Genomic DNA, 24,634 nt, shown 5'->3' with positions numbered 1-24,634 from the left:
ATCTGATTATCCAAACTAACTTTCTTTTAACTTTGTAGTCAACAAAACAAATCTCTCTATTGTGTCAATTTATTTTTTCACTATCAACTTGAAGGTGCGTAATTCCTTGTCTCATAGCCAAATCTATACCGATATACATGTCCCACATTTCCGCATGGAGCGCATTACAAGTTCCAAGCTTGCAGGCATAATTAACTAGACAAACCCTGCTACTATCTCGGAGAAGACCTCCACACCCTGAAAGGTTAACTGAACTTGATGGCAAACACAAAAGCTCAGTGAGCTTGACCCAAGCCTCTCAAGGTCGCTTCCAACCAATGAAAATAGTATTCATTTGTTTAGGCATACTAGTCAAGTTTGTTTTCTTGCATAGGACTAAGGGAATCACTTCATCTCAGTCAATATGTTCAACTTGACCTAATTGGGATAATAAACACTTAAGAAGTTGAATTTCAACAATCTGACGATTTAATCTCATATTGTTGGACTAATTATTACTCAAAAAAATCTAGTTATTATGAAATGATTGTTAAGTCACAGCCAACTAGACTGAAAGGAATTAGGGAGATCAAATATTGTCAAGTTGATTGTTCAATTTGACCAAATTAGAATGGAAACACTTAAGAATTCAAATATCAAACAGTTAAACCTCAACTACTTAGATTAACTATGACTTAAGAAATTCCGTTTATAAGAAATGACTGCTAAGCCTCAACTAATAATGTCGATTGTGACTAAAGAAATCAAAATTTCTTCGTCAAACCCTTCAACTTGAAACATATTTCATATGTAAACCTAGTTAATTATACTTACTTTCAATAAAGAATTCAATTTTTTTAATCAAATCGTTCAATATCACCTAATTGGACTAACAATATGAATTTAAATTTCGACAATCAAGCATGTCTAGAATAGAACAATATAAAAAGTTCATTGCAAAACTTTAATATTTTTCAAAACGAGTATGAATTAAATATGATTTTTCTATATCAAAATATCAAGATAAAGGTAACAAATATTTTGACCTAAAAATCAAATTTTGAGCTCCTTATTTTTGGACAAACTTCTTATAATGTTCTATACATATTTGCAAAGTAATCATAAATACACATCAACTTAACAACATCACTATAATGGCATGCATAAAAATTTAGTAGGGATGAAAATATGATTTTTTTTTTATGAAGATAAAAAATTAAATTTAATAATTTTGCAGAGGCTAAAAACTTATTTAACCCTATAAAATATTACGAATCACTAAAAAATAATAGTATTACAATAAAATATATACACATATTAAAAATTGTAATTTTTTTTGTAAAAAAAGTAAATGTATGGTTAAATGATAAATAAATATGTAAACAAAAAAAAGATAGATAAATATTAAACTAATAATATTAAAACAATTATTCAAAAAAAATTGAAGGATACACATTTTATATGACCCATGAATTTAATCAAACGGTGAAAATATTGATGGCCATTTTAATAACTTATGAATTAAAATATTTAAATCTTGTTAAAAAAAAAGAAAAGAAAACTAGGTTGAAAGATTTGATATGCTTTGATTTATTGTGGAACATGATTAATGATTATATTAATGTGAAAGATACATTTACAAATATTGAAAAATAGTGTTTAAAATAAAAAACTTAATAAAGAAATAAAATATGTATTAAATATGTAGGATACATTTCTTTATATTTTATTGATTGTTCTATGCACTTCACTATTTTTTTCACTTACCATGGTTTAGTCATTTGAGTTTTTTCACTTCACTATATTTTATTGATTGTTCTATGCACTTCACTATTAGGAATGAATAATTTAATTTAATTATTTTGACAAAATACATTGTATTTGATATCCAATATTCATTGTGTAAAAAAAAAGATGTCCAATATTAATAAATTAATAAATTAATAAATAGCTCATAATGTTTTTGTTGACTGAACATTTTATTATAGTATTAATATAGAAGTTGATAAATACATAGTACTATCAACAAAATAGGAAAATAGTTGGTCAAAAAAAGAAGAAGGGGGGAATACTAGTATTTTAGGGGGAAAATCTTAATATCTATATATATATACACCCCCTATAGAGTGTCTCTTTACAATATTAATCAAGCACCGAGGCACCTAATTAATCAAAGATTAAGAATATGGATCATAAGCTTGTGTCTAGCTGGTACAATCATCATACTTCTGTTCCACAATCTTATGTGCAACCACCAGAAAGAAGACCTTGCAATGCTGTTTTGTCTACTAATAAGAAAATTCCAGTGATTGATCTTGGAGGACAAGATCGTGATGACATCATAAGAAACATCATTATATCCTCCGAGGAATATGGATTTTTTCAGGTACAACTTTTCATATTTATCGAAAAAATTGAAATAACTATGAAAATTATAGATGAAAAAATTGTTTATCAAATTTGACAAATGTAATACTTAAGGAAAAATTAGAGATAAATTTTGCATTTTTACATCTCTAAATATTTGTATATACCCACTTCAAAAAAAAAAAAGTATATACTATTTGATTACATGACATATGTGTTTTAGTCCGAAAAAAAAAATGAGATTACTAAAAGTTGATTGAATAATCGGTCATGCAAATTAATTATGTTAATTATATATGTCCTCAATATGTTGATGTAGGTAGTGAACCATGGAGTTGCTAAGGATTTAATGGAGGAAACATTAAGGATTTTCAAAGAATTTCATGCCATGCCTCCAAATGAAAAGGTGATTGAAAGCTCTAAGGACCCTAATGGAAGTTGCAAACTCTATACAAGTAGTGGAAGAAATGTTGAAGATGTGGCCAAGTATTGGAAAGATTCTTTGAAACACCCTTGTCCACCTTCAGGAGAATTCATTCAGTATTGGCCAGAGAAACCAGAGGGATACCGGTAAAAAATATATTTTCTCTTAGTGTTCCACTTTTTTTTTTTTAATAAAATATTTATTATGGTATTTTGCTTGAAAATTTGTGCAGGATCCGATGTTAGATTTAATTATTGTCATTTTTTGAGTAATAGGTGCATGTGTACGTGTTACTAGATGAAAACAAATGAAAACTTCACTTAATATTGTTTTATGATTGAAGAAATTAAAGAAAGCAAGCCAACTTGGGTGTTCTCATGTTTCATCTATTCATTTTTCACATAGAAAATTTATTGTTAAAAACTTATAGAGCACTTATAATCTATATATAATCATTCAAGTTCTATGAATATAGTTCAGTTGGCAAGTCATTGCATTATATAAACAAGGAGTTGATGTTCAAACTTATGATCTAATACAACTCAAAGTAGTTTGGTTTAGATAATGGTTGAGTTGATTTAGGTTTAATCCCAATTTAATATGTGTAATCCTCCATATATCGGACTTTCATCAAGTCATGATAAAACTAGCTCGCCGAGATATTGACCCAAAATATTGTTGGGGAGTCCGGGGGAGCTCAGGAGAAACAATGAGTCAATGCTCCAGGACCACACAAGAGAGGGAGACACCACATCCCAACCCAACACAAGAGAGGGACTCCCCAACAAATATTTGGGCAACTTAAAACTTCGGGTGGTTTCTCTTCTTTTATTTATAACCTTTTGTGTTCCTCACAACATGCAAAATATACTACCGGAAGCTATCTTCCGATGTATAGTAAAATAAAAATACGCTATTAAAAGTTAGCCTTTGAGAGATTTTTAGCGGGAGATGAGTCAGACCCAAAACTTTGATAGACATATCAAAGTCGACCCAACTTGCTTTGTGAAAAGTTCTAAAAATTAAATAGTCCATACAGAATTCATGGTGCACTTAAAAAATATTTTTAAAGGAACCTTTGTGTAATATTTTTAATAATGTGTTATATTTGGAATAATTTAATGAACATGATTTTTTTTTACATTTTTTAGTGAAATTGTTGGAAAATATACACAAGAACTAAGAGTACTTGGGCTGAGAATTTTGGATTTAATTTCTGAAGGGTTGTCGCTAGGCCCAAATTACTTTGTTGGAGAACTAAGTGAAAATCCAGTAGTGATATCTCACCACTACCCTCCTTGCCCAGAACCAAGTTTAACATTGGGAGCATCAAAACATAAAGATCCAAACATTCTAACCATTCTTTTCCAAGAACCAAATATCACTGCACTCCAAGTCTTGAAAGATGGGGCATGGATTCCTGTTGAGCCAATTCCTAATGCCTTTGTAGTTAATATGGGATTTATGCTTCAGGTACATATTAGTAATTTCTTCATCTATCTCATTATTTATCAACGAGCTCTTCGCCCGGAGCCTAAAAAAATAAGAGACTTCAAATTTTCAATTTGTTAGCAATATTTTTAAAATATTTGTTGGGAATATTTAATGAATATAGTATATTTTTTTTAAAATCTTTTAATTACGCAAGACCTCAAAACATTGATGATCATAGAAATTATTAATTTTTATATAACATAAATTTATTTGCTTACAAAATTGCTAAGTTTTAGCTAAAAAACAAATTAGTTTTACTAATTTATTTATCTTCAAAGGACCTGTTTGTCTAATTCGCCCCGAACCTCGAAATGTGTTGACCCTAACATGAATCCTTATTCCTTTGAGAATCGAATCGTAGGGCTGTTTATTTAATATTGAGCTAAATATTAATAAACTAGTGAACTTTGAAGTAGTATAGTCTCACAATTGTAAATAATGTAGTGAACTTATTTTTGCGTTTCAACTAAAAATGGTTTGATATAATTCCTTATTTTTGTGTATATTATTGAAAAACATATGATAAGGTTTTGTATGAAAAAATTGAACTTTTTTTATGATTGATATAGGTAATTACCAATGGAAGGCTCATAGGTGCTGAACATCGAGTTATAACAAATGCAAGCCCTAGTAGGCACACTATTGCCTATTTCATTAATCCAAGTAAAGAAGCCATTATAGGACCTGCAAAGTCTCTTATAAGTTCAACTTCACCACCCATATATCCATCAATGGCATTTGGAGAATTGTTGCAGAATTTTTTGAACAAGGGTCCTTACTTTGAACCTCAATTCCGCTTATAAAAATACAATCATGCTAAACCCGTTTTATTTGTACAAGTAATCATAAATAAGTTTTTTTTGAACAAGCATAATCATAAATAAGTTGATAGAGTATTAAAGTTTATGAATAATTTTTTATTTTTTTTGGTAAAGAAAGAGGGCCAAAGCCCCAAAGAAAAGAAAACTAAACAATTACACGAATGTTCCTAGGCATGCAAGTCCCGGAAATGTCATAAAAAAGGAGACTTGAGATCCCACTAGGACGAGTCTCCATAACATGAATTTGAAAAGAATTCAGAGAAAAACTAAAATTAGCCAGCCAATCGGCACATCTATTTCCCTCCCGCCAGGTATGATTGACCTGCACCTGCCAATTCAACTTTAAAAGCTCTTGAATACGACGAACCAACGTAGGTGGTTTACCATTGATTCTTCTGGCCCTCCCCGTGAATCATGTCAACTAGCATTTTTAAGTCGCTTTCCACTTGAAGATTGTTGAAACCTTCTCTCCATGCAATTTGCATACCCAAGTACATTCCCCACATCTCAGCGCCTGAGCATCACAGGTTTCAATTTAGCGAGAGTATCCTGTTAGCCATCTCCCATCAGAGTCACGCAGGAGACCACCACAACCAGCTAGCTCAAGAGAATCCTTATATGCTTCGTCCCAACTAACACAGTGTTTTGCTCCTTTGAGTCTTCCGTTACTAATTATCTACGCATTAGAGGGGAAATGATGAGTTCAGATATGCTCCATTAGTTTATTTTCCATTAGCTTTCGTTATATTGTTCAGATCGTGACACGTGGATAAAAATTTATCAATGGTCCATATTTAAAATGTAAGGAAAAGTAATAAAAGAAAAAAGAAAAGAAAAGAAAAGAAAGAAACACTTAAATTGCATAATTTCTCTCTTGCTTGCAATACATTGTTCTTCATCTTCTTCCTTCCATCACCGCTGCTACTATTTTTGGCCAAGGTTTTATTGGTTTTTAAAACTATAACTTTTTGTTCTTGTTCATGTTGTTATTGTTTTGATACATTAATTAGTTGGGAATGGGTATTATTGTTGTTATTATAATATTATTGCTTTTCAAGGCATTATTGTTGTTATTATACTATGAATTTTATGCTAATGGTTTTTCTAGTTTCATTTTCATTGTTTATTTTTATGCAATTGAAAAGGGGGAAGTGGCGGAGAGACACCGCGGCGGCAGCGGCAGCGGCGAGGAAGAAGACGTCTTGTCGGCGACCGTTAGTGAGAGACACTATGATAGAGAGATGGAGATGCGGCGTAGAGATTGAAAGGTGTTTTGTTTTGACGGAGAAGACGAAAATTGAGAGAGAGAAGTAAGATGGGGTTGTTGTGAAAGGAATAAGAAGAATATGATTTTCCAATCTAATCTAAACCAATCAACCAATCAACAAACAAGACTTACCTCAAGGAGTATACCCTGGAATCCTAATTCATCTCACTCTTACACTTTCACTACCATCAATTCATCAAGCCTTAAAAACCTTGAATTCAAAAACACCATTACATGCAATAATTGCTGATCTTTTTGCATTTGAAGCACTAGACTTTGCAAAAGAGTTCAATTGTTTGTCTTATCTTTACTTCCCTTGTTCAACTTTCGCTCTTTCGTTTGTTTTACATTTGCCAATACTTGATGAAGAAGTTTCATGTGAATACAAAGATTTACAAGAACCTCTAAGGTTACAAGGATGTGTACCTATCAATGGTATTGATTTTTCAACAGCAACAAAAGATAGATCAAATATAGCTTACAAAACTGTTCTTCAACGTGCAAAAAGTATGTATTTTGTTGATGGAATTTTGATTAATAGCTTCTTTGAATTAGAATCAAATACTATAAAAGCATTAGAACAAAAGTTTCTTGGAAAAATCAGTTTTTTCAAGTAGGGCCCATCACACAAATAGTATCATGTAACAATGATGGTTTTGTTGATGATTTAGAATGTTTAAAATGGTTGAAAAAGCAACCTCAAAATTCTGTTTTATATGTTTCTTTTGGAAGTGGTGGAACACTTTCTCAAAGGCAAATCAATGAGCTAGCTTTTGGTTTGGAATTGAGTGATCAAAGATTCATTTGGGTTGTGAGAGGACCAAGTGATTCTGTTAGTGCTACTTATCTTGAAGATGCAAATGATGATGACCCTTTGAAATTTTTACCAAAAGGGATTGTAGAAAGGACAAAAGGAAAAGGTTTTATTTTGCCATCATGGGCACCTCAAGTTGAAATACTTAAGCATAATTCAGTTGGTGGGTTTTTGAGTCATTGTGGTTGGAATTCAATTTTGGAGAGTATACAAGAGGGGGTGCCAATAGTAGCTTGGCCTTTGTTTGCAGAACAAGCAATGAATGCTGTTATGTTAAGTGACTAGTATACGTACCCGTGCAATGCACGGGGCGACTATAGCTGATATGATTGAATAATGACATAGCTTTTTTAATATAATATTTAGACCTATGTTAATTACCCTAACAGAACCAATAAATATAATTGTTTATATATTTAAAACTTTAACTGAAAACCAAAAAACAACATTAGACAACAATACAAAGCATTGTTTAAATCAAAGGTCTAACTTAATAACATAATCAACTACAACACATTAGCCATGATAAGTTCATTTGACATAATACAATTACTGTTGTTGATCCATGACAACAACATTCAAGACTTGAGGTGGATCTGCTAAAGTGAAACGAAATCTTGAGGCAGCTTGTATGTTAGCAAGATTAAAATACAATTTTAGGTAACATAAGCAATTTAAACTTATAGCAAGAATATTAAAAAACAAACTATATTCTTACCAAGACGGTTCTCTGATTTGCATGATGTTGACTGATGTTCATCTCCCAAGACCTATCGGGTTCAACGCCTTCTTGTTGAATCATAATCATCTGGTATACAATATGGGAGACATATACTTATTCTATGATATTCATAATATGAAAATGTATGGTGTTCAAAAGTATTGTGAAATTTCCGTAAACAATATGCTCAGTGTTATAACCTACAAATACTCATAAAACACTCCAATTAAGTATTTTCTAAGCATGGTGATATAATCTAAAGAGTTATACATTTAATTCAGCAGCCATTATGCTTAAATAATGACATAAGTTTTTTAAATATAACAATTAGACAAATGTTATAAAAAAAAATTTATTGTTACCAAGATATTTCTCCCATTTTACATGACCATCAGTGATGTGTATTTCCAAAAACCTTTCGGTCTAAACATCTTCAAGAATAAAATTCATCCGGTACAAAATATGGGATAAATATTCCGATTATATGATAGAATATTGGGTGTCAAGCTACAATGTTATAGTATATTGATGTTTATAGTACTTGATGTTAAGCTACATTATTTTTGGGTGTTTAGTCATTGAATAACTGAAGTACTAAAAACACGGTTATGGTAAGCTCCCGCGTTTTTGGGAGACGGATTGAGAAATTATCCTAAACATATTGTGCAAAACAAAATAAATTTGTAGAGTAATGTAGAAAGTACAATGAACCTATTAACAAAAAGGTAAAGTAGAAAAAAAAAACACCAGATAAAAAAAACCCAAAATAAGATTCAAAAGTCAAAATCGTACAGCCTCTCGTGTGTGTATAATAAATGTTACATAAAATCGTATAGCCCTGTCGAGCCCCCCGCGTGTTTTTTAGAGATATAAAATTTGGAATTTATTGATGCTAAAACTTAAATTATATTACTCTGTTGTATTATGAAGTTAGAATTTCTAAGTGAACATTAATGTAATTAGATGAGATATCACCTGGAGTTAGAAAAAAAAAACACCAGATAAAAAAAACCCAAAATAAGATTCAAAAGTCAAAATCGTACAGCCTCTCGTGTGTGTATAATAAATGTTACATAAAATCGTATAGCCCTGCCGAGCCCCCCGCGTGTTTTTTAGAGATATAAAATTTGGAATTTATTGATCTAAAACTTAAATTATATTACTCTATTGTATTATGAAGTTAGAATTTCTAAGTGAAAATTAATGTAATTAGATGAGATATCACCTGGAGTTAGAAAATAAAAAACCACCTAATAATAAAAACCCCAAAATAAGATTCAAAAGTCAAAATCGTACAGCCTCTCGTGTGTATAATGAAAGCTACATAAAATCGTATAGCCCTGCCGAGCCCCCCGCGTGTTTTTTAGAGATATAAAATTTGGAATTTATTGATGCTAAAACTTAAATTTTATTACTCTGTTGTATTATGAAGTTAAAATTTCTAAGTGAAAATTAATGTAATTAGATGAGATATCACCTGGAGTAAGATAATAAAAAATCACCTGATAAAAAAAACCCCAAAATAAGATTCAAAAATCAAAATCGTACAACATCTCGTGTGTATAATAAAAGCTACATAAAATCGTATAGCCCTGTCGAGCCCCCCGCATGTTTTTTAGAGATATAAAATTTGGAATTTATTGATGCTAAAACTTAAATTATATTACTCTGTTGTATTATGAAGTTAGAATTTCTAAGTGAAAAATTAATGTAATTAGATGAGATATCACCTGGAGTTAGAAAATAAAAAACCACCTGATAAAAAAAAAAAACTCAAAATAAGATTTAAAAGTCAAAATTATACAGCCTCTCGTGTGTATAAAAAAGCTACATAAAATCGTATAGCCCTGCCAAGCCCACTGCATGTTTTTTAGAGATATAAAATTTGGAATTTATCGATGCTAAAACTTAAATTATATTACTCCGTTGTATTATGAAGTTAGAATTTCTAAGTGAAAATTAATATAATTAGATGTGATATCGCATCGAGTTAGAAAATAAAAAACCACATGATAAAAAAAAACCCAAAATAAGATTTAAAAGTCAAAATTATACAGCCTCTCGTGTGTATAAAAAAAGCTACATAAAATCGTATAGCCCTGCCAAGCCCACTGCATGTTTTTTGGAGATATAAAATTTGGAATTTATCGATGCTAAAACTTAAATTATATTACTCCGTTGTATTATGAAGTTAGAATTTCTAAGTGAAAATTAATATAATTAGATGAGATATCGCATCGAGTTAGAAAATAAAAAACCACCTAATAAAAAAAACTCCAAAATAAGATTCAAAAGTCAAAATCGTATAACCTCTCATGTGTCTAATAAAGTCTACATAAAATTGCATAGCCCTGCCGAGCCCCCCGCATGTTTTTAGAGATATAAAATTTGGAATTTATTGATCTAAAACTTAAATTATATTACTCTATTGTATTATGAAGTTAGAATTTCTAAGTGAAAATTAATGTAATTAGATGAGATATCACCTGGAGTAAGATAATAAAAAATCACCTGATAAAAAAAACCTCAAAATAAGATTCAAAAGTCAAAATCGTACAACATCTCGTGTGTATAATAAAAGCTACATAAAATCGTATAGCCCTGTCGAGCCCCCCGCATGTTTTTTAGAGATATAAAATTTGGAATTTATTGATGCTAAAACTTAAATTATATTACTCTGTTGTATTATGAAGTTAGAATTTCTAAGTGAAAAATTAATGTAATTAGATGAGATATCACCTGGAGTTAGAAAATAAAAAACCACCTGATAAAAAAAAAAAACTCAAAATAAGATTTAAAAGTCAAAATTATACAGCCTCTCGTGTGTATAAAAAAGCTACATAAAATCGTATAGCCCTGCCAAGCCCACTGCATGTTTTTTAGAGATATAAAATTTGGAATTTATCGAAGCTAAAACTTAAATTATATTACTCCGTTGTATTATGAAGTTAGAATTTCTAAGTGAAAATTAATATAATTAGATGTGATATCGCATCGAGTTAGAAAATAAAAAACCACATGATAAAAAAAAACCCAAAATAAGATTTAAAAGTCAAAATTATACAGCCTCTCGTGTGTATAAAAAAAGCTACATAAAATCGTATAGCCCTGCCAAGCCCACTGCATGTTTTTTGGAGATATAAAATTTGGAATTTATCGATGCTAAAACTTAAATTATATTACTCCGTTGTATTATGAAGTTAGAATTTCTAAGTGAAAATTAATATAATTAGATGAGATATCGCATCGAGTTAGAAAATAAAAAACCACCTAATAAAAAAAACTCCAAAATAAGATTCAAAAGTCAAAATCGTATAACCTCTCATGTGTCTAATAAAGTCTACATAAAATTGCATAGCCCTGCCGAGCCCCCCGCATGTTTTTAGAGATATAAAATTTGGAATTTATTGATCTAAAACTTAAATTATATTACTCTATTGTATTATGAAGTTAGAATTTCTAAGTGAAAATTAATGTAATTAGATGAGATATCACCTGGAGTTAGAAAATAAAAAACCACCTAATAATAAAAACCCCAAAATAAGATTCAAAAGTCAAAATCGTATAACCTCTCATGTGTCTAATAAAGTCTACATAAAATCGCATAGCCCTGCCGAGCCCCCCGCATGTTTTTAGAGATATAGAATTTGGAATTTATTGATCTAAAACTTAAATTATATTACTCTATTGTATTATGAATTTAGAATTTCTAAGTGAAAATTAATGTAATTAGATGAGATATCACCTGGAGTAAGATAATAAAAAATCACCTGATAAAAAAAACCTCAAAATAAGATTCAAAAGTCAAAATCGTACAACATCTCGTGTGTATAATAAAAGCTACATAAAATCGTATAGCCCTGTCGAGCCCCCCGCATATTTTTTAGAGATATAAAATTTGGAATTTATTGATGCTAAAACTTAAATTATATTACTCTGTTGTATTATGAAGTTAGAATTTCTAAGTGAAAAATTAATGTAATTAGATGAGATATCACCTGGAGTTAGAAAATAAAAAACCACCTGATAAAAAAAAAAAACTCAAAATAAGATTTAAAAGTCAAAATTATACAGCCTCTCGTGTGTATAAAAAAGCTACATAAAATCGTATAGCCCTGCCAAGCCCACTGCATGTTTTTTAGAGATATAAAATTTGGAATTTATCGATGCTAAAACTTAAATTATATTACTCCGTTGTATTATGAAGTTAGAATTTCTAAGTGAAAATTAATATAATTAGATGTGATATCGCATCGAGTTAGAAAATAAAAAACCACCTGATAAAAAAAAAACCCAAAATAAGATTTAAAAGTCAAAATTATACAGCCTCTCGTGTGTATAAAAAAAGCTACATAAAATCGTATTGCCCTGCCAAGCCCACTGCATGTTTTTTGGAGATATAAAATTTGGAATTTATCGATGCTAAAACTTAAATTATATTACTCCGTTGTATTATGAAGTTAGAATTTCTAAGTGAAAATTAATATAATTAGATGAGATATCGCATCGAGTTAGAAAATAAAAAACCACCTAATAAAAAAAACTCCAAAATAAGATTCAAAAGTCAAAATCGTATAACCTCTCATGTGTCTACTAAAGTCTACATAAAATCGCATAGCCCTGCCGAGCCCCCCGCATGTTTTTAGAGATATAAAATTTGGAATTTATTGATCTAAAACTTAAATTATATTACTCTATTGTATTATGAAGTTAGAATTTCTAAGTGAAAATTAATGTAATTAGATGAGATATCACCTGGAGTTAGAAAATAAAAAACCACCTAATAATAAAAACCCCAAAATAAGATTCAAAAGTCAAAATCGTACAGCCTCTCGTGTGTATAATGAAAGCTACATAAAATCGTATAGCCCTGCCGAGCCCCCCGCGTGTTTTTTAGAGATATAAAATTTGGAATTTATTGATGCTAAAACTTAAATTATATTACTCTGTTGTATTATGAAGTTAAAATTTCTAAGTGAAAATTAATGTAATTAGATGAGATATCACCTGGAGTAAGATAATAAAAAATCACCTGATAAAAAAAACCCCAAAATAAGATTCAAAAGTCAAAATCGTACAACATCTCGTGTGTATAATAAAAGCTACATAAAATCGTATAGCCCTGTCGAGCACCCCGCATGTTTTTTAGGGATATAAAATTTGGAAATTATTGATGCTAAAACTTAATTATATTACTCTGTTGTATTATGAAGTTAGAATTTCTAAGTGAAAAATTAATGTAATTAGATGAGATATCACCTGGAGTTAGAAAATAAAAAACCACCTGATAAAAAAAAACCCAAAATAAGATTTAAAAGTCAAAATTATACAGTCTCTCGTGTGTATAAAAAAAGCTACATAAAATCGTATAGCCCTGCCAAGCCCACTGCATGTTTTTTGGAGATATAAAATTTGGAATTTATCGATGCTAAAACTTAAATTATATTACTCCGTTGTATTATGAAGTTAGAATTTCTAAGTGAAAATTAATATAATTAGATGAGATATCGCATCGAGTTAGAAAATAAAAAACCACCTAATAAAAAAAACTCCAAAATAAGATTCAAAAGTCAAAATCGTATAACCTCTCATGTGTCTAATAAAGTCTACATAAAATCGTATAGCCCTGCCGAGCCCCCCACGCGTTTTTTAGAGATATAAAATTTTGAATTTATTGATGCTAAAACTAAAATTATATTACTCTGTTGTATTATGAAGTTTGAATTTCTAAGTGAAAATTAATGTAATTAGATGATATTGAACCATTTTATCATTAAAATTAGAATTCTTAAGTCGCAATTAATCTAATTGGATAAGAATGAATCGATAATACATAGAAGTTAGAATTACTAAATAGTGGTTAGTCTAATTAAGTGAGAAATATTACTCCATTTACATGTAACATGGAATTCATGCTCTAATATTCTTGGAAAATATAAAACTAAAATAAATTTCATTAAAGACTAATTCATCAAAACAATACATTAGATAAAAACTTAAAATAAATTTCATTGAAGACCAATTCATCAAATTAATGTATTAGTAAAAAATAAAACTATGCGTAAATATTTCAAGCCTATTGAATACGCATAATTATAAAAAAAGGAAATTTCATTAACCTCCTTGAGTTAGGTTAAAATGTCACTCACCCCCTCAATTTTTTAACATTACTTTCACATTACCCTCTTTAATATTTCACTTACTCTTGAATATCTAATTGTTCCAAAACTTCATATGTAGTTGCTCTTAAGATTTAAAAGAAGTATGTAGTACAAATAACTATATTCAATCGTAGATATTCTTGTGTGGTCATGAGACCAAAAAATTCTATTTGGTCACACACAAGAAAAAGTGAATGTAAAAAAAATTATATTATATGTTGTATTTTGTGTGTGCGACCAAATGAAATTTTTTCGTGCCATGACCACCCAAGAATATCTCATTCAATCAAATGATAAAAAATATTTCTTAAAAATATTTCTTAGTTAAAAATTACTTTAGAGGCATATTTCTAATGACAAAATAATATTTTTTTACTTTCTTCTCCTCAATTAAGATGACATATTTCTTAGTGTAATTTACATACCTATTTCAATGTGCAAGTACTTTGTTTTAAAGAAAACTTTTATATCATTGAAACATGTTTAGATTTACATAATCATAACTACTTTAGTTATGCTACAAAACATATATAAAAAAAATTAGAAGTAGATCACATGCTTAAAAAAGTTTCAAGGCCTGATTCCCATATACTCTATATCATTACAGTCGGAGTAATAATAACTAATAAGCTAGTGGTACGCTGTTAATTGCATATAATTATAATTCTTGCAAGTAGTAGTTTGGAAACGAATCAAAATAATAATATGTATCCATAAAATCTTGAGGTTCTTATTTTTAACCTCTTCTTCCAAATTTAAATAGTGATCCCCAATGACAAAATATAAAAGATGCATACAAAAAAAAATTGTTTGCTGATGCTCCTCCTAGTTTCCATTATAGTAAATATTTTGAAGCTGCAACCACAATCATGTTTGAAGAAACATGTTAATTCAAAATTTGAAGAACAATAAAATATCATTGGTAATGTAAAGTAAATATTCAATGATATCATATTGATACCTTAAGATTACTCAAATCTTTAAATTTACTGCAAGGGGTCAAAATCTTTGGATTCCCTTCACACAATTTAACTTGAATCTTGAACCACCGTTTTGCGATTTCATTTGGAATTGATAGAGTTCTACAAATTTTAAAAATATTCATCATTAGTTATTAATCAAATGGAAATAGAAAAGAACATATTCAATCAAACGACGGAAAGCAAGTAAATAAAAAGACATCTCAATATAAACCAACTCAAACTGCCTTTCAAGTTAAAGACCACAAAATATAATCCAACACATAATAAAACAAAATCAAATTCTATTTTCTAAAATTTTGAATCAGAGAAAAAGAAGTCCAACACATCAACTTGATTTGTTATATTTGAAACTATTAGGTTGAAGACATATAAAGTAAATAGCTTGAAGAGACACATGAGACATACCTTAAATAATATGTAAAAAAGAAAATGTGAAAGCCCATACACAGAAAATACATGAGAGCAAGGAAAAATAAGTTACTTACCATTCAAACAAACTTGTTCTCTTTTCTCCTTTAAGCAAATGAGCACTCCAATAATGTGACTTTACAAACATCTTGTTTGCATAAGCAAAAGCAACACCACCGAATTAGAAAACAGATATAAATTACCTTAATCATATTGTTGAATCAAAATATAACCAAGAATAAAGAAGTAGTAGTCAGGTAAAGTTTTCAATTCAATTATCCAAGTTCAAAGTCAAATCATACACAAAAGACATGTAATGGTGAGGAGGAGAAGGAAAGAACTACTAAATGTAGTGTGCTTCATAACATCAGAATCAAACAACAACATAATCCAAAGGCCATGACATACCATGACACTATTTTGTTATTGCATTCCTGACAGGAGCAGGGCTCTATGCAGTAAACACCGGCAGAAAAACACTCACAATAACTGGAAAAAAAATAATAATATAGTTAAGGTGCTTGGCAAAAGTCATTTAAACATAGATAAAGCATAGCTTATTTGGTTTTCAAGGTTTTGATCCAAGAGAGAAAATGAATAAATAGAAGATAAAAAGCAGGAAACAAATAGAGTCTTTGAAATGTGATCGAAGAAAATTAGGGATTTGGAAAAGGAACGAAACTGAAATTACCTGCGGGATGGATCTTGAAACAGGTCGGAGGATTCGATTGAGAAGACAACCTAATTTGCAAACATAGACAGAAAATTAAACATTTCACATAAATTAGATGATGAAATTAAATCATGAAATAACAGATGAAGAAGCAATTTGAAACATTTGGAGATTTTGGCTTGTGCCATCCAAGATGGTTGATTCCTGGAGAGACGTTCGAAGGAATAAAGAAAAAATGGAGTGAGATGAGTAAGAAAGTGAGGAGAAGGAAAGAACTACTAAATGTAGTGTGCTTCATAACACCAGAATCAAACAAATCAAACATATTGTAGTTGAGAAAACCATCTAAATCTCACTAACAACTCCTAAAAGGTAGGGATTATTAACTAAAAGATAGAAACAAATAGATTGAGTCAAGACTTAAACCATTAGCTTTAAGAGGCTTTGAATATGTTATATACTTAGAAAAACCTTTTTTTAATATACTTAAATGTCCTTTTTTATCATGACAGTTAGAGCAATAATAAGCTAGTGGTATGCTCTTAATGTCATATAATTATAATTCGTGCAAGTAGTAGTAATAATAAAATGAAATTAAGTAATGGAAACGGAAATTAAAATATTAATATGTAGTTTAAACTAAAGATAGGTACCAAACCATGTAGTTTAAACATTTATTCTAATTAGATTCGGATTCTTCTGCTCCTACTTGAAAACATCATACTTGAATAAAATGTTTTAAAAATTAGAAATTGGTTATCACATATCACTAAATGAAACATAAAACGAAACCTAGAGGAGAAAGAAAACGAAAGAGTGAGAGAAAGTATCATCAAATTCTAGACAACAACTCGAGCTTAAATATATCACCAGCAAACAGCCCAAGAATCATTTAAATACAAAAAGAAATCGAAAGAAAAGAGATCTAGAAAATCAAGAGTGATACCTACACTTTTGGGAGAACACGATTCGGATTTCAGGAATGAAAATTTTACCTCCTAATAAAAGAATGTGAAAACCAAAATAAAAAGAAGGATTACAAAATCCAGGATTATAAATTAGATTGATGAAAAATAGGGATTTCAAAAACGAAGAAATAAATGAACATACCTTGAGGGAGGGAGGAGCTCAGTTTTCAATATCCATGGGTTTCTTCTTTGGAAGGAAAATGGAGCTCATGATGCTTCCTGAAATTTTTAAACTAAGTTAATTGAGAATGGAGAGCTGCATTGAATTTATAGTTTCTACAACCAACAACATTAAAAATGGTAATTGCAAAGTATAGTTATCTGCAAAACACAAGTAGGTTATCAAAAGAGGTAAATCTAAGAAAATAGAACAAAATTCCCACAAACCCCAAAATCTATCTGCAAAACACAATTCATATCATGATGAGTTATTAAAAGGGTTATAGAATTTGCATACACCAAAATTTTATTGGCAGATCTGTACATGGTACACCCATCACATATAAACTAATGGAACTCTAATCCAACTTCAACAAATATTATAGAATTTGGAAGAATTTTATATCAACAAAAGATGTGTTATCAAAAGGAGTTACCAACCAAAAGAAGAATAAATTTGATAACATGTTTAAAAGAAAGTGTTGCATGTATTTAGTAGCACAAAGTATTATTTCAGACTATATATACCAAAACAAACAAACAAAAAGAAGAGAAAAATCACCAACACATTCAGGTTAGCCTTCATAATTCATAATTCTATCAACAACATCCATGGCTTCATCTTTTTTGTAAAAATCACCAACACATTCTGGTTCAAGCCTTCATAATTGGTTTTAAAGTTTTTCGAGCTTTTGCCAGAATACAAATGTTGTACAAAAGGGTTTTTGGTTAACCTTTATGTTAGCCTTCATGTTACTTACTCGATGCTAGCGATCATTCGTACACTTCAAACTCAGTAGATCGGAAAATAAAAACAAATACATTTATAGGATAATGAACAAATATAAAAGATATATAGCAATAATAAAATAATTTATGGAAGATAGCTTAATGTACTACCTCGTTCTTCATCAATGAAAAGGAAGTAAGAAACTTAATGTAAATATCATCTTCTGGCACTACTCCTTTCCTTTTTACAGCAGCCACACATTTCATTGAGTCCAAGGCATGAACTGGGATTCAAAATTGGTAATGTAAATGATTAGACAAATTTCTTAACCATCTGTTACAAATGAAATTGAAAGTGAACATAAGGCTATAGAATATTGGTAAAAAGCTAGCAACCCATTGCACTATCCAATGTGCTCTAACCACAAAAAAGATTAATAATGAAAAGTTAACTGCTGAATTGAAAATCCAAAAAAGAAATAGATCAGATATTTGCATTATTTAAAAACAAAAATGAAAAGCATTCAAAGAGACTGGTTCTAAAACCTTCAACAATGTTGATATAGAAAAAGGTTAATAATTCCTTTTCTCCATGAAGTGCACAATAAGTAATATGCCAAAGTTTAACAAAGCTAAAAGAAATAAGTATGTTCATAAAACTTACTCATAGTCAAAACAAACTCATGAAAATTATCCTAATTAAAAATGAAAATGGGCTTCATATTAGTAGCAACAGTTACTAATTTGAATAGACAAACTCATGCAAATTAGTAGCTGCATATTGTTTAGATTCTTTCAATAGACAAACTCATAGTCACCCACATTGGCTAGAGTAAATAATTTCTGATTTCAAAGAAAAAATAGACAAAACAATTACAAACTTAAAGCCAATTCAAGAATTGAAATCTTAAAGCCAATCTTTTTGAATTCATGCCTCTTAAAGCCAATCTTATTGAATTGAAACCTATGTGTTCTTTAATTTGTGAAAACATTTTCGAAGCTAATTCAAGAATATTACTTTCATCAAAGAGAATGCAATAATGGTAACAATCTTTGTCATATCCCTGTCATCAACAATCTTTTCAAAAACCTCTTTTCCAAAATCGATATAAAAAGAATAAATACAAAAAATAGTAACTAAAAAGAGGTAAACACCAATTGATAGGATATTTTATATTAGTTAATAACTTGAAATCAAACTAAAAAGAGGTTGCTATCAACATGGGTAACTTGAGGAAAAATAGCAACTGGTTTCTCCAATAATCCAAACTAATTTACCAAAACAAAAAAAAAAAAGTCGTCTTTGATCCCAAACTATTCAAATTAGCATCTCACAATTAAATAATAGTGTGCTCAATACAAATAAACTGATCAAAAAGATAAACAAATAAACATTAGATCTACTAATTTGTAATCAATAAAATATCAAAACCTATTTTTTTTGGAGGATGCAACCAATCCTCTTCACTATTTCATGTATAACAATAGTTATTGGTGTAGCAAAACCAATTGATAAACTCTACCAATTGATAAACTACAAAGCAACATATCAGTTACAATCAAAATTAAAATAATAAATATAGACTGTAAAAGTTCAATTAGTATATCACCAAAAAAAAAAAAAAAAAGTTCAATTAGTATATTCAGAACCAGAGCTAAAAGTGGAGACCAAACATATATTCACCAAAAAACATGTTTACCTTAAGTATATGTAGTCAAGAATTTTTCACCTCTCATACCAACTTTCTACCATTATTTCCTGTTGTGAAAGATAAAAACAGAGAGAAAGAGAACAATAAATGAGGCGAGAAAAAACCAGAAAGCATGAGAAGATAAAAGCAAGAAAGCGAAAATATATTGGATCTCTCTCACCTGAAGAATGAAAAGAAAAAACGAAACAGAAAGAGATTAGAAATGCAACTGAAGAAAATTAGGGATTTGGAAAAGAACAAACTGAAATTACCTGCGGGATGGATCTTGAAACAGGTTGGAGGATTCGATTGAGAAGAAAACCTAATTTGCAAACATTGACAAAAAATTAAACATGTCACATAAAAATCAGATGATGAAATTAAATCATAAAATAATAGATGGAGAAGCAATTTGAAACCTTTTGGAGATTGTGGCTTGTGCCATCCAAGATGGTTGATTCCTTGAGAGAGAGAAGTTCGAAGGAATCAAGAGAAAATGAAGAGAGATGAGTAAGAAAATGAGTTTACATATATTGAAGTGATAACTAAGCAATGTTGTGACATTCATGTAGTCCCTTATATTTCACCATCTAAATCCCACTAACAATTACTAAAAAGTAGGGATTATTAACTAAAAGATAGAAACAAATCCTAATAAATATGACAACTGAGCAACAATATTTTCAAAAAAAGAAAGAAAAAAAAAAGTAAGAGGATTATAAAATCAGATAATAAACACTATTGAAGAATTAGGGATTTCAAAGAAGAAAGACATACCTTTTTCCTCAAATTCTGATAATTGAATTCTGAAACACTTTAGTTCATTTTCTGATAATCAAAACAAACCCTAATTTAAAAAATTGAATTCTGAAACAAAAATACATAACTACTCAAATCTCAAACATCAACTGAATACTACTCAAATACAATCAATTAAAGTTCATGAATCGTTTAAATACAAACAGAAAACAAAGAAATAGATCTAGAAAATAAAAAATGATACCTACACTTATGGGAGAACATGATTCAGGTTTCAGGAATGAAAAGTTTACCTCCTGATAAAAGAATGAGAGAAACAAAATAAAAAGAGGGATTAGAAAAGTATGGATTATAAATTAGATATAAGAAAATTAGGGATTTCAAAAACGCAGAAATAAATGAACATACCTTGAGGGAGGGAGGAGCTCAGTTTTCAATATCCATGTGAAGAACCTAAGCAGCAAAAACGAATCAAACACGATCGATAACAGTAATAACAGAATGATAATCGAAAAATGGAAGACAACTTACTTTGAGGCCATCGACGGAGAGAAGACCACTGAGAATGCATTCCTTAAGACCAGTACCTAAAACGATGACATCATACTCTTCATCCATCGTGTTCGATCTCCGATCAGAGTCTCAAAAGCTTTGGGGTTTAGAGAGAGAGAGGAGGAAGAGAGTTTGAAATTTGAATTTGAAAGTGGTAGAGCTTTGACTGCTTTTTCTCTAGGCTGGTACCTAAAACGATAACAATCAGATTTTTTTGTTGGTGATGAAAGTGACGTTACACTGTTCTTCTGCCAGCAATTTTGTTTTTTCTTCTGCTTGGGCTTCTTGGTATCAAACAATGATGAGGATGAAGTTTCATGAATCAGTAAATGTGTTATTTGTTTATAAATTTGAAGAAAATTGAACAGCATAAGGTTAGCCAAAAATGGTAGTCAAAGACTGATGCATCAGACAGAATGAAAGGGACGGCTGCTACACTGATCCCTCTGTTCCTACTTCAATTTTTTTTTTTGGCCCTAAAGGAAATGTTTCAGTTGGGCCGGACTATGTTGGGCCTATTGCAATGGATCCAATGTTTTGTGGCCCGTTTGCTGAGACAATTGAAGGAGAGAAACCAAATTCAAATTCATACTCAAAGAAGTAAAAAATTTGTCATTTATGCCAGCTAGGATTTTTCCAAGGTTGCTTGTGAGCTTGACACTTGTCAAATTTTGCCATTTAGATGTGTTGGATGTGTGTAGTTGGAAGGATGGTCTTAAAGTGGCAATAAGGTTGAAATTTGAAGATGATGAGATTGTGGAAAAAGATGAAATTGCAAAAGTGGTTAAGTGTGTGATGGATGGGGAAGAAGGTAAGGAAATGCGCGATAGAATGAAGAGTTTAAAAGATTCGGCTAAAAAAGCATTGAAAGATGACGGTTCTTCAATAAAGAGTTTGTCTCAGCTGGCTACTCAATTGGAATGTTTTGGTGGAATTTAGGAATATAAATGTTGTTCTTCATTCTTAAAGTTGTTTTGTTTTTTAGGTTACTAGTTAGGTTTGTTTTGTTAATTTCCTTTAAGTACCTCAAAACAAATACGATTATTAAGTTCCTCAACACGAATGACTCTTTGGATGTTGTGAGCCTGTAACTTTTACTCTGTAATCAAACTATTGCTTAGAAAAGAACCAAAAACAACAAGAAACAACTTCAAGTATTAGTTACTGCACATTAATATGATGCATCACTGCATGTACCAGCTTCAATTCTATTGCCAAACCAAACCTAAAAAGTTCGATTATTATCCTTATATAAAAAGAAGCTATTAACTCAGTTGGTTGGGAGTTGGGACATCATATTTTAGGGTGAAATTTCTAGCCACCAGACAAACGAAGCTATCAACAAATTATTGTCCGCAACCTACATTTTGTTCACAAAGCTTTCCAATGCATTACCAAATTGACAAATAGCCCTTGTAGAAGACCCATCTTCTTTCAAAGCATCAACAGCATCATGTCTCAACTCTTCAATCCTTCCTCTAATCCCATTCCCATCATCATCCATTAACCCTTTAACCACCTTAGCAATTTCATCTCTTTCTACTAAACTATCATCATTAAACTTTAACCTCATTGCAACTTTAACACCATCACATAACAAAACTGCATTCATTTTCTGCTCCGCAAACAAAGGCCAAGCAATCATAGGCACACCTAACACAATACTCTCGAGCACTGAATTCCAACCACAATGAGTCAAAAATCCACCGATTGAACCATGACTCAAAATTTGTGTTTGTGGGGCCCAATTAGGTACAACTAATCCTTGTTTTCTTGTTCTTTCTATGAACCCTTTTGGTAAAAAACTTAAAGGGTCATCATCATTTTTAGCACCAAGATAAGCTTCATTTGATGAATCACTAGGTGCCCTTAAAATCCATAAAAATCTTAAACCACTTAATTCTAACCCAAAAGCTAATTCATTAACTTGTTCTTGAGAAAGTGTTCCACCACTTCCAAATGAAACATAAAAAACAGATTTTTGAGGTTGTTTTTCCAACCACCTCAAACATTCTAAATCTGAATCCGACCCTTTTGATTCATTATTTGACCCATTTTGAATAATGGGTCCCACAAGAAAAACAGAACATTTATGTTCTTCTAAGGATTTCAATGTATTTTCTTCCATTTTCATGAAGCTGTTAACCAAAAACCCATCAGCAAGATTGAATCTTTTGCAACGTTGAAGAATCAAATCATAAGCAAGACTAGTTCGATCTTGAAAATGTTCAGGTAAATCAATTCCATGAATTGGTACACAACCTGGGATTTGAATAGCTTCATTGTGATCTCTAAATTCACATGAAATTTCTTCATGAAGTGATGGAAAATGAATGAAAAGTGAGAGTGTCATTGTTGAAGGTGGAAAATATATGTAAGATAAAAGATTGAATTTTTTTGCTACTTCAAGTGATTCATTTGCAAAAGGGTCAGAAATCAAAGCAACAAGTGGTGGTGTTGATGATGAAGAACAGAGTGAAGAGATTGTGGTGTGGAAAGATGGCATGGATTGAGAGACTGCTAGTTGGATTTGGACAGCTGGAGAGAGATTTTGTGGGAGAGAGATTTTGGGTATTGGAGGGAGGAATATGTAGGTGATGTTTGGAGGGAGAGATTTGAGGAGTGTGAGAGTTGTTTGGAGAGGTGAATCTATTGTAGGGAAGATTATGGTTATGTGGAAGTGATTATGGTGATGAATGAGTTTTTTGGTGAATTCTATGATGGAAGCTTGGTGGCTGAATGCAGGGATTGAAATTACTGCTATATGAATTGTTTTGGCCATTGGATTGAATTTTTAGTGCAAAGTTCTTTGAGGTTGGTTTTGGAATGGGAGAGTTTATGCAATATATATTTGTGATTCTATTTAAGACTATTTAATGTAAGTAGGCCAATCTTGACTATGAGTTGTGTATATTTTTTTAACAATGAAGCCAAAGTTGACTGACAGATATGTGTTTATACTTTATATTGGACGGTTGCAATTAATTTAATATCAATAGATCTCAACAATTGATTTAGATCGAACGATTGATGTTATTACCGCGTTAACACATTTACCGCATGTAATCCTATTCCATAGGCCAAGTGGTAGAAAGTGGTCTATAAAGATGGTGGTATGCGTCCAGGAAGAAGGTAAACCGCATGTCGTACTTGGAGGACGATAGTGGGAGAAGAATTAGTGATATCTCCGGTATGTGTGAATTGGCAACAAATTATTTTAGTAATTTATTTCAAAAGCAGCATAGTGTTCGTGACCCTGTGATTGATGTTATCCCCACTACCATTCTTGACTCTGATAACGAGTATCTCACAGCCCCGTTTACTATAGCAGAATTTAAAGAAGCTTTATTCTCTATGAAACCGGAGAAGTGTCCTGGACCCGATGGCTTTAATCCAGGATTCTATCAACACTTTTGGAATTTATGTAGCCATGATATCTTTACAGAATGTTGTTCTTGGCTCAATACAGGTCAATTCCCTGCCACCCTCAACATGACCAATATTGCCCTCATTCCTAAAGGAGAAGAACAGAAAACTATGAAAGATTGGAGACCAATCTCCCTCTGTAATGTTATCTACAAGATTGTGTCCAAAGTTCTCGCTAATAGGCTTAAGAAAGTTCTTAACAAGTGTATTTCAGATAACCAATCTGCCTTTGTTCCGG

The 24,634-nt window shown here is 30.7% G+C and overlaps 3 protein-coding genes across 15 annotated transcripts; 2 read left to right on the top strand and 1 right to left on the bottom strand.

The window, feature by feature from the left end:
- Nucleotides 1-2,036: 2,036 nt before the first annotated feature.
- Nucleotides 2,037-2,946, top strand: LOC123888964 (protein DOWNY MILDEW RESISTANCE 6-like). Its single transcript, XM_045938141.1, has 2 exons — nt 2,037-2,365; nt 2,666-2,946. The coding sequence occupies exons 1-2, from the start codon at nt 2,165-2,167 to the stop codon at nt 2,918-2,920; spliced, it is 456 nt and encodes a 151-aa protein (XP_045794097.1). The 5' UTR covers nt 2,037-2,164; the 3' UTR covers nt 2,921-2,946.
- Nucleotides 2,947-3,814: 868 nt separating this feature from the next.
- On the top strand, nt 3,815-21,909 carry LOC123892037 (hydroquinone glucosyltransferase-like). The gene is made up of 6 exons (XM_045941889.1): nt 3,815-3,852; nt 3,922-4,243; nt 4,834-5,035; nt 6,620-6,863; nt 6,908-7,445; nt 21,679-21,909. The coding sequence occupies exons 1-6, from the start codon at nt 3,815-3,817 to the stop codon at nt 21,907-21,909; spliced, it is 1,575 nt and encodes a 524-aa protein (XP_045797845.1).
- LOC123888963 (UDP-glycosyltransferase 72B1-like) lies at nt 14,686-23,926 on the bottom strand. Of its 13 annotated transcripts, XR_006802393.1 has the most exons (16): nt 20,950-21,284; nt 20,827-20,871; nt 20,667-20,714; nt 20,437-20,487; nt 20,079-20,120; nt 19,932-19,981; nt 19,669-19,727; nt 18,140-18,252; nt 17,974-18,024; nt 17,223-17,299; nt 17,059-17,110; nt 16,131-16,180; nt 15,848-15,928; nt 15,517-15,587; nt 15,010-15,130; nt 14,686-14,903 (listed from the first exon to the last, which is right to left on the bottom strand). XR_006802393.1 is itself a non-coding variant. In XM_045938137.1 (15 exons), exon 1 carries the CDS (start codon nt 23,750-23,752, stop codon nt 22,331-22,333), a length of 1,422 nt encoding a protein of 473 aa, XP_045794093.1. In that variant the 5' UTR covers nt 23,753-23,926; the 3' UTR covers nt 14,686-14,903; nt 15,010-15,130; nt 15,517-15,587; nt 15,848-15,928; nt 16,131-16,180; nt 17,063-17,110; nt 17,223-17,299; nt 18,140-18,252; nt 19,669-19,727; nt 19,932-19,981; nt 20,079-20,120; nt 20,437-20,487; nt 20,663-20,714; nt 20,827-20,871; nt 20,950-22,330. The 13 variants fall into 13 exon arrangements, 6 of the variants coding, with proteins under 6 accessions (XP_045794093.1, XP_045794090.1, XP_045794094.1 ...); XR_006802388.1 differs by lacking the exon at nt 17,974-18,024 and having other exon boundaries at nt 17,063-17,110; nt 20,950-21,317; XR_006802389.1 differs by having other exon boundaries at nt 17,806-18,252; nt 20,950-21,311.
- Between the last annotated feature and the right edge of the window lie 708 nt (nt 23,927-24,634).

The sequence above is a fragment of the Trifolium pratense genome, linkage group LG6 (assembly GCF_020283565.1).
Source record: "Trifolium pratense cultivar HEN17-A07 linkage group LG6, ARS_RC_1.1, whole genome shotgun sequence".
Lineage (NCBI taxonomy): Eukaryota > Viridiplantae > Streptophyta > Magnoliopsida > Fabales > Fabaceae > Trifolium > Trifolium pratense.
This window is presented reverse-complemented; position numbering and strand designations above follow the sequence as displayed.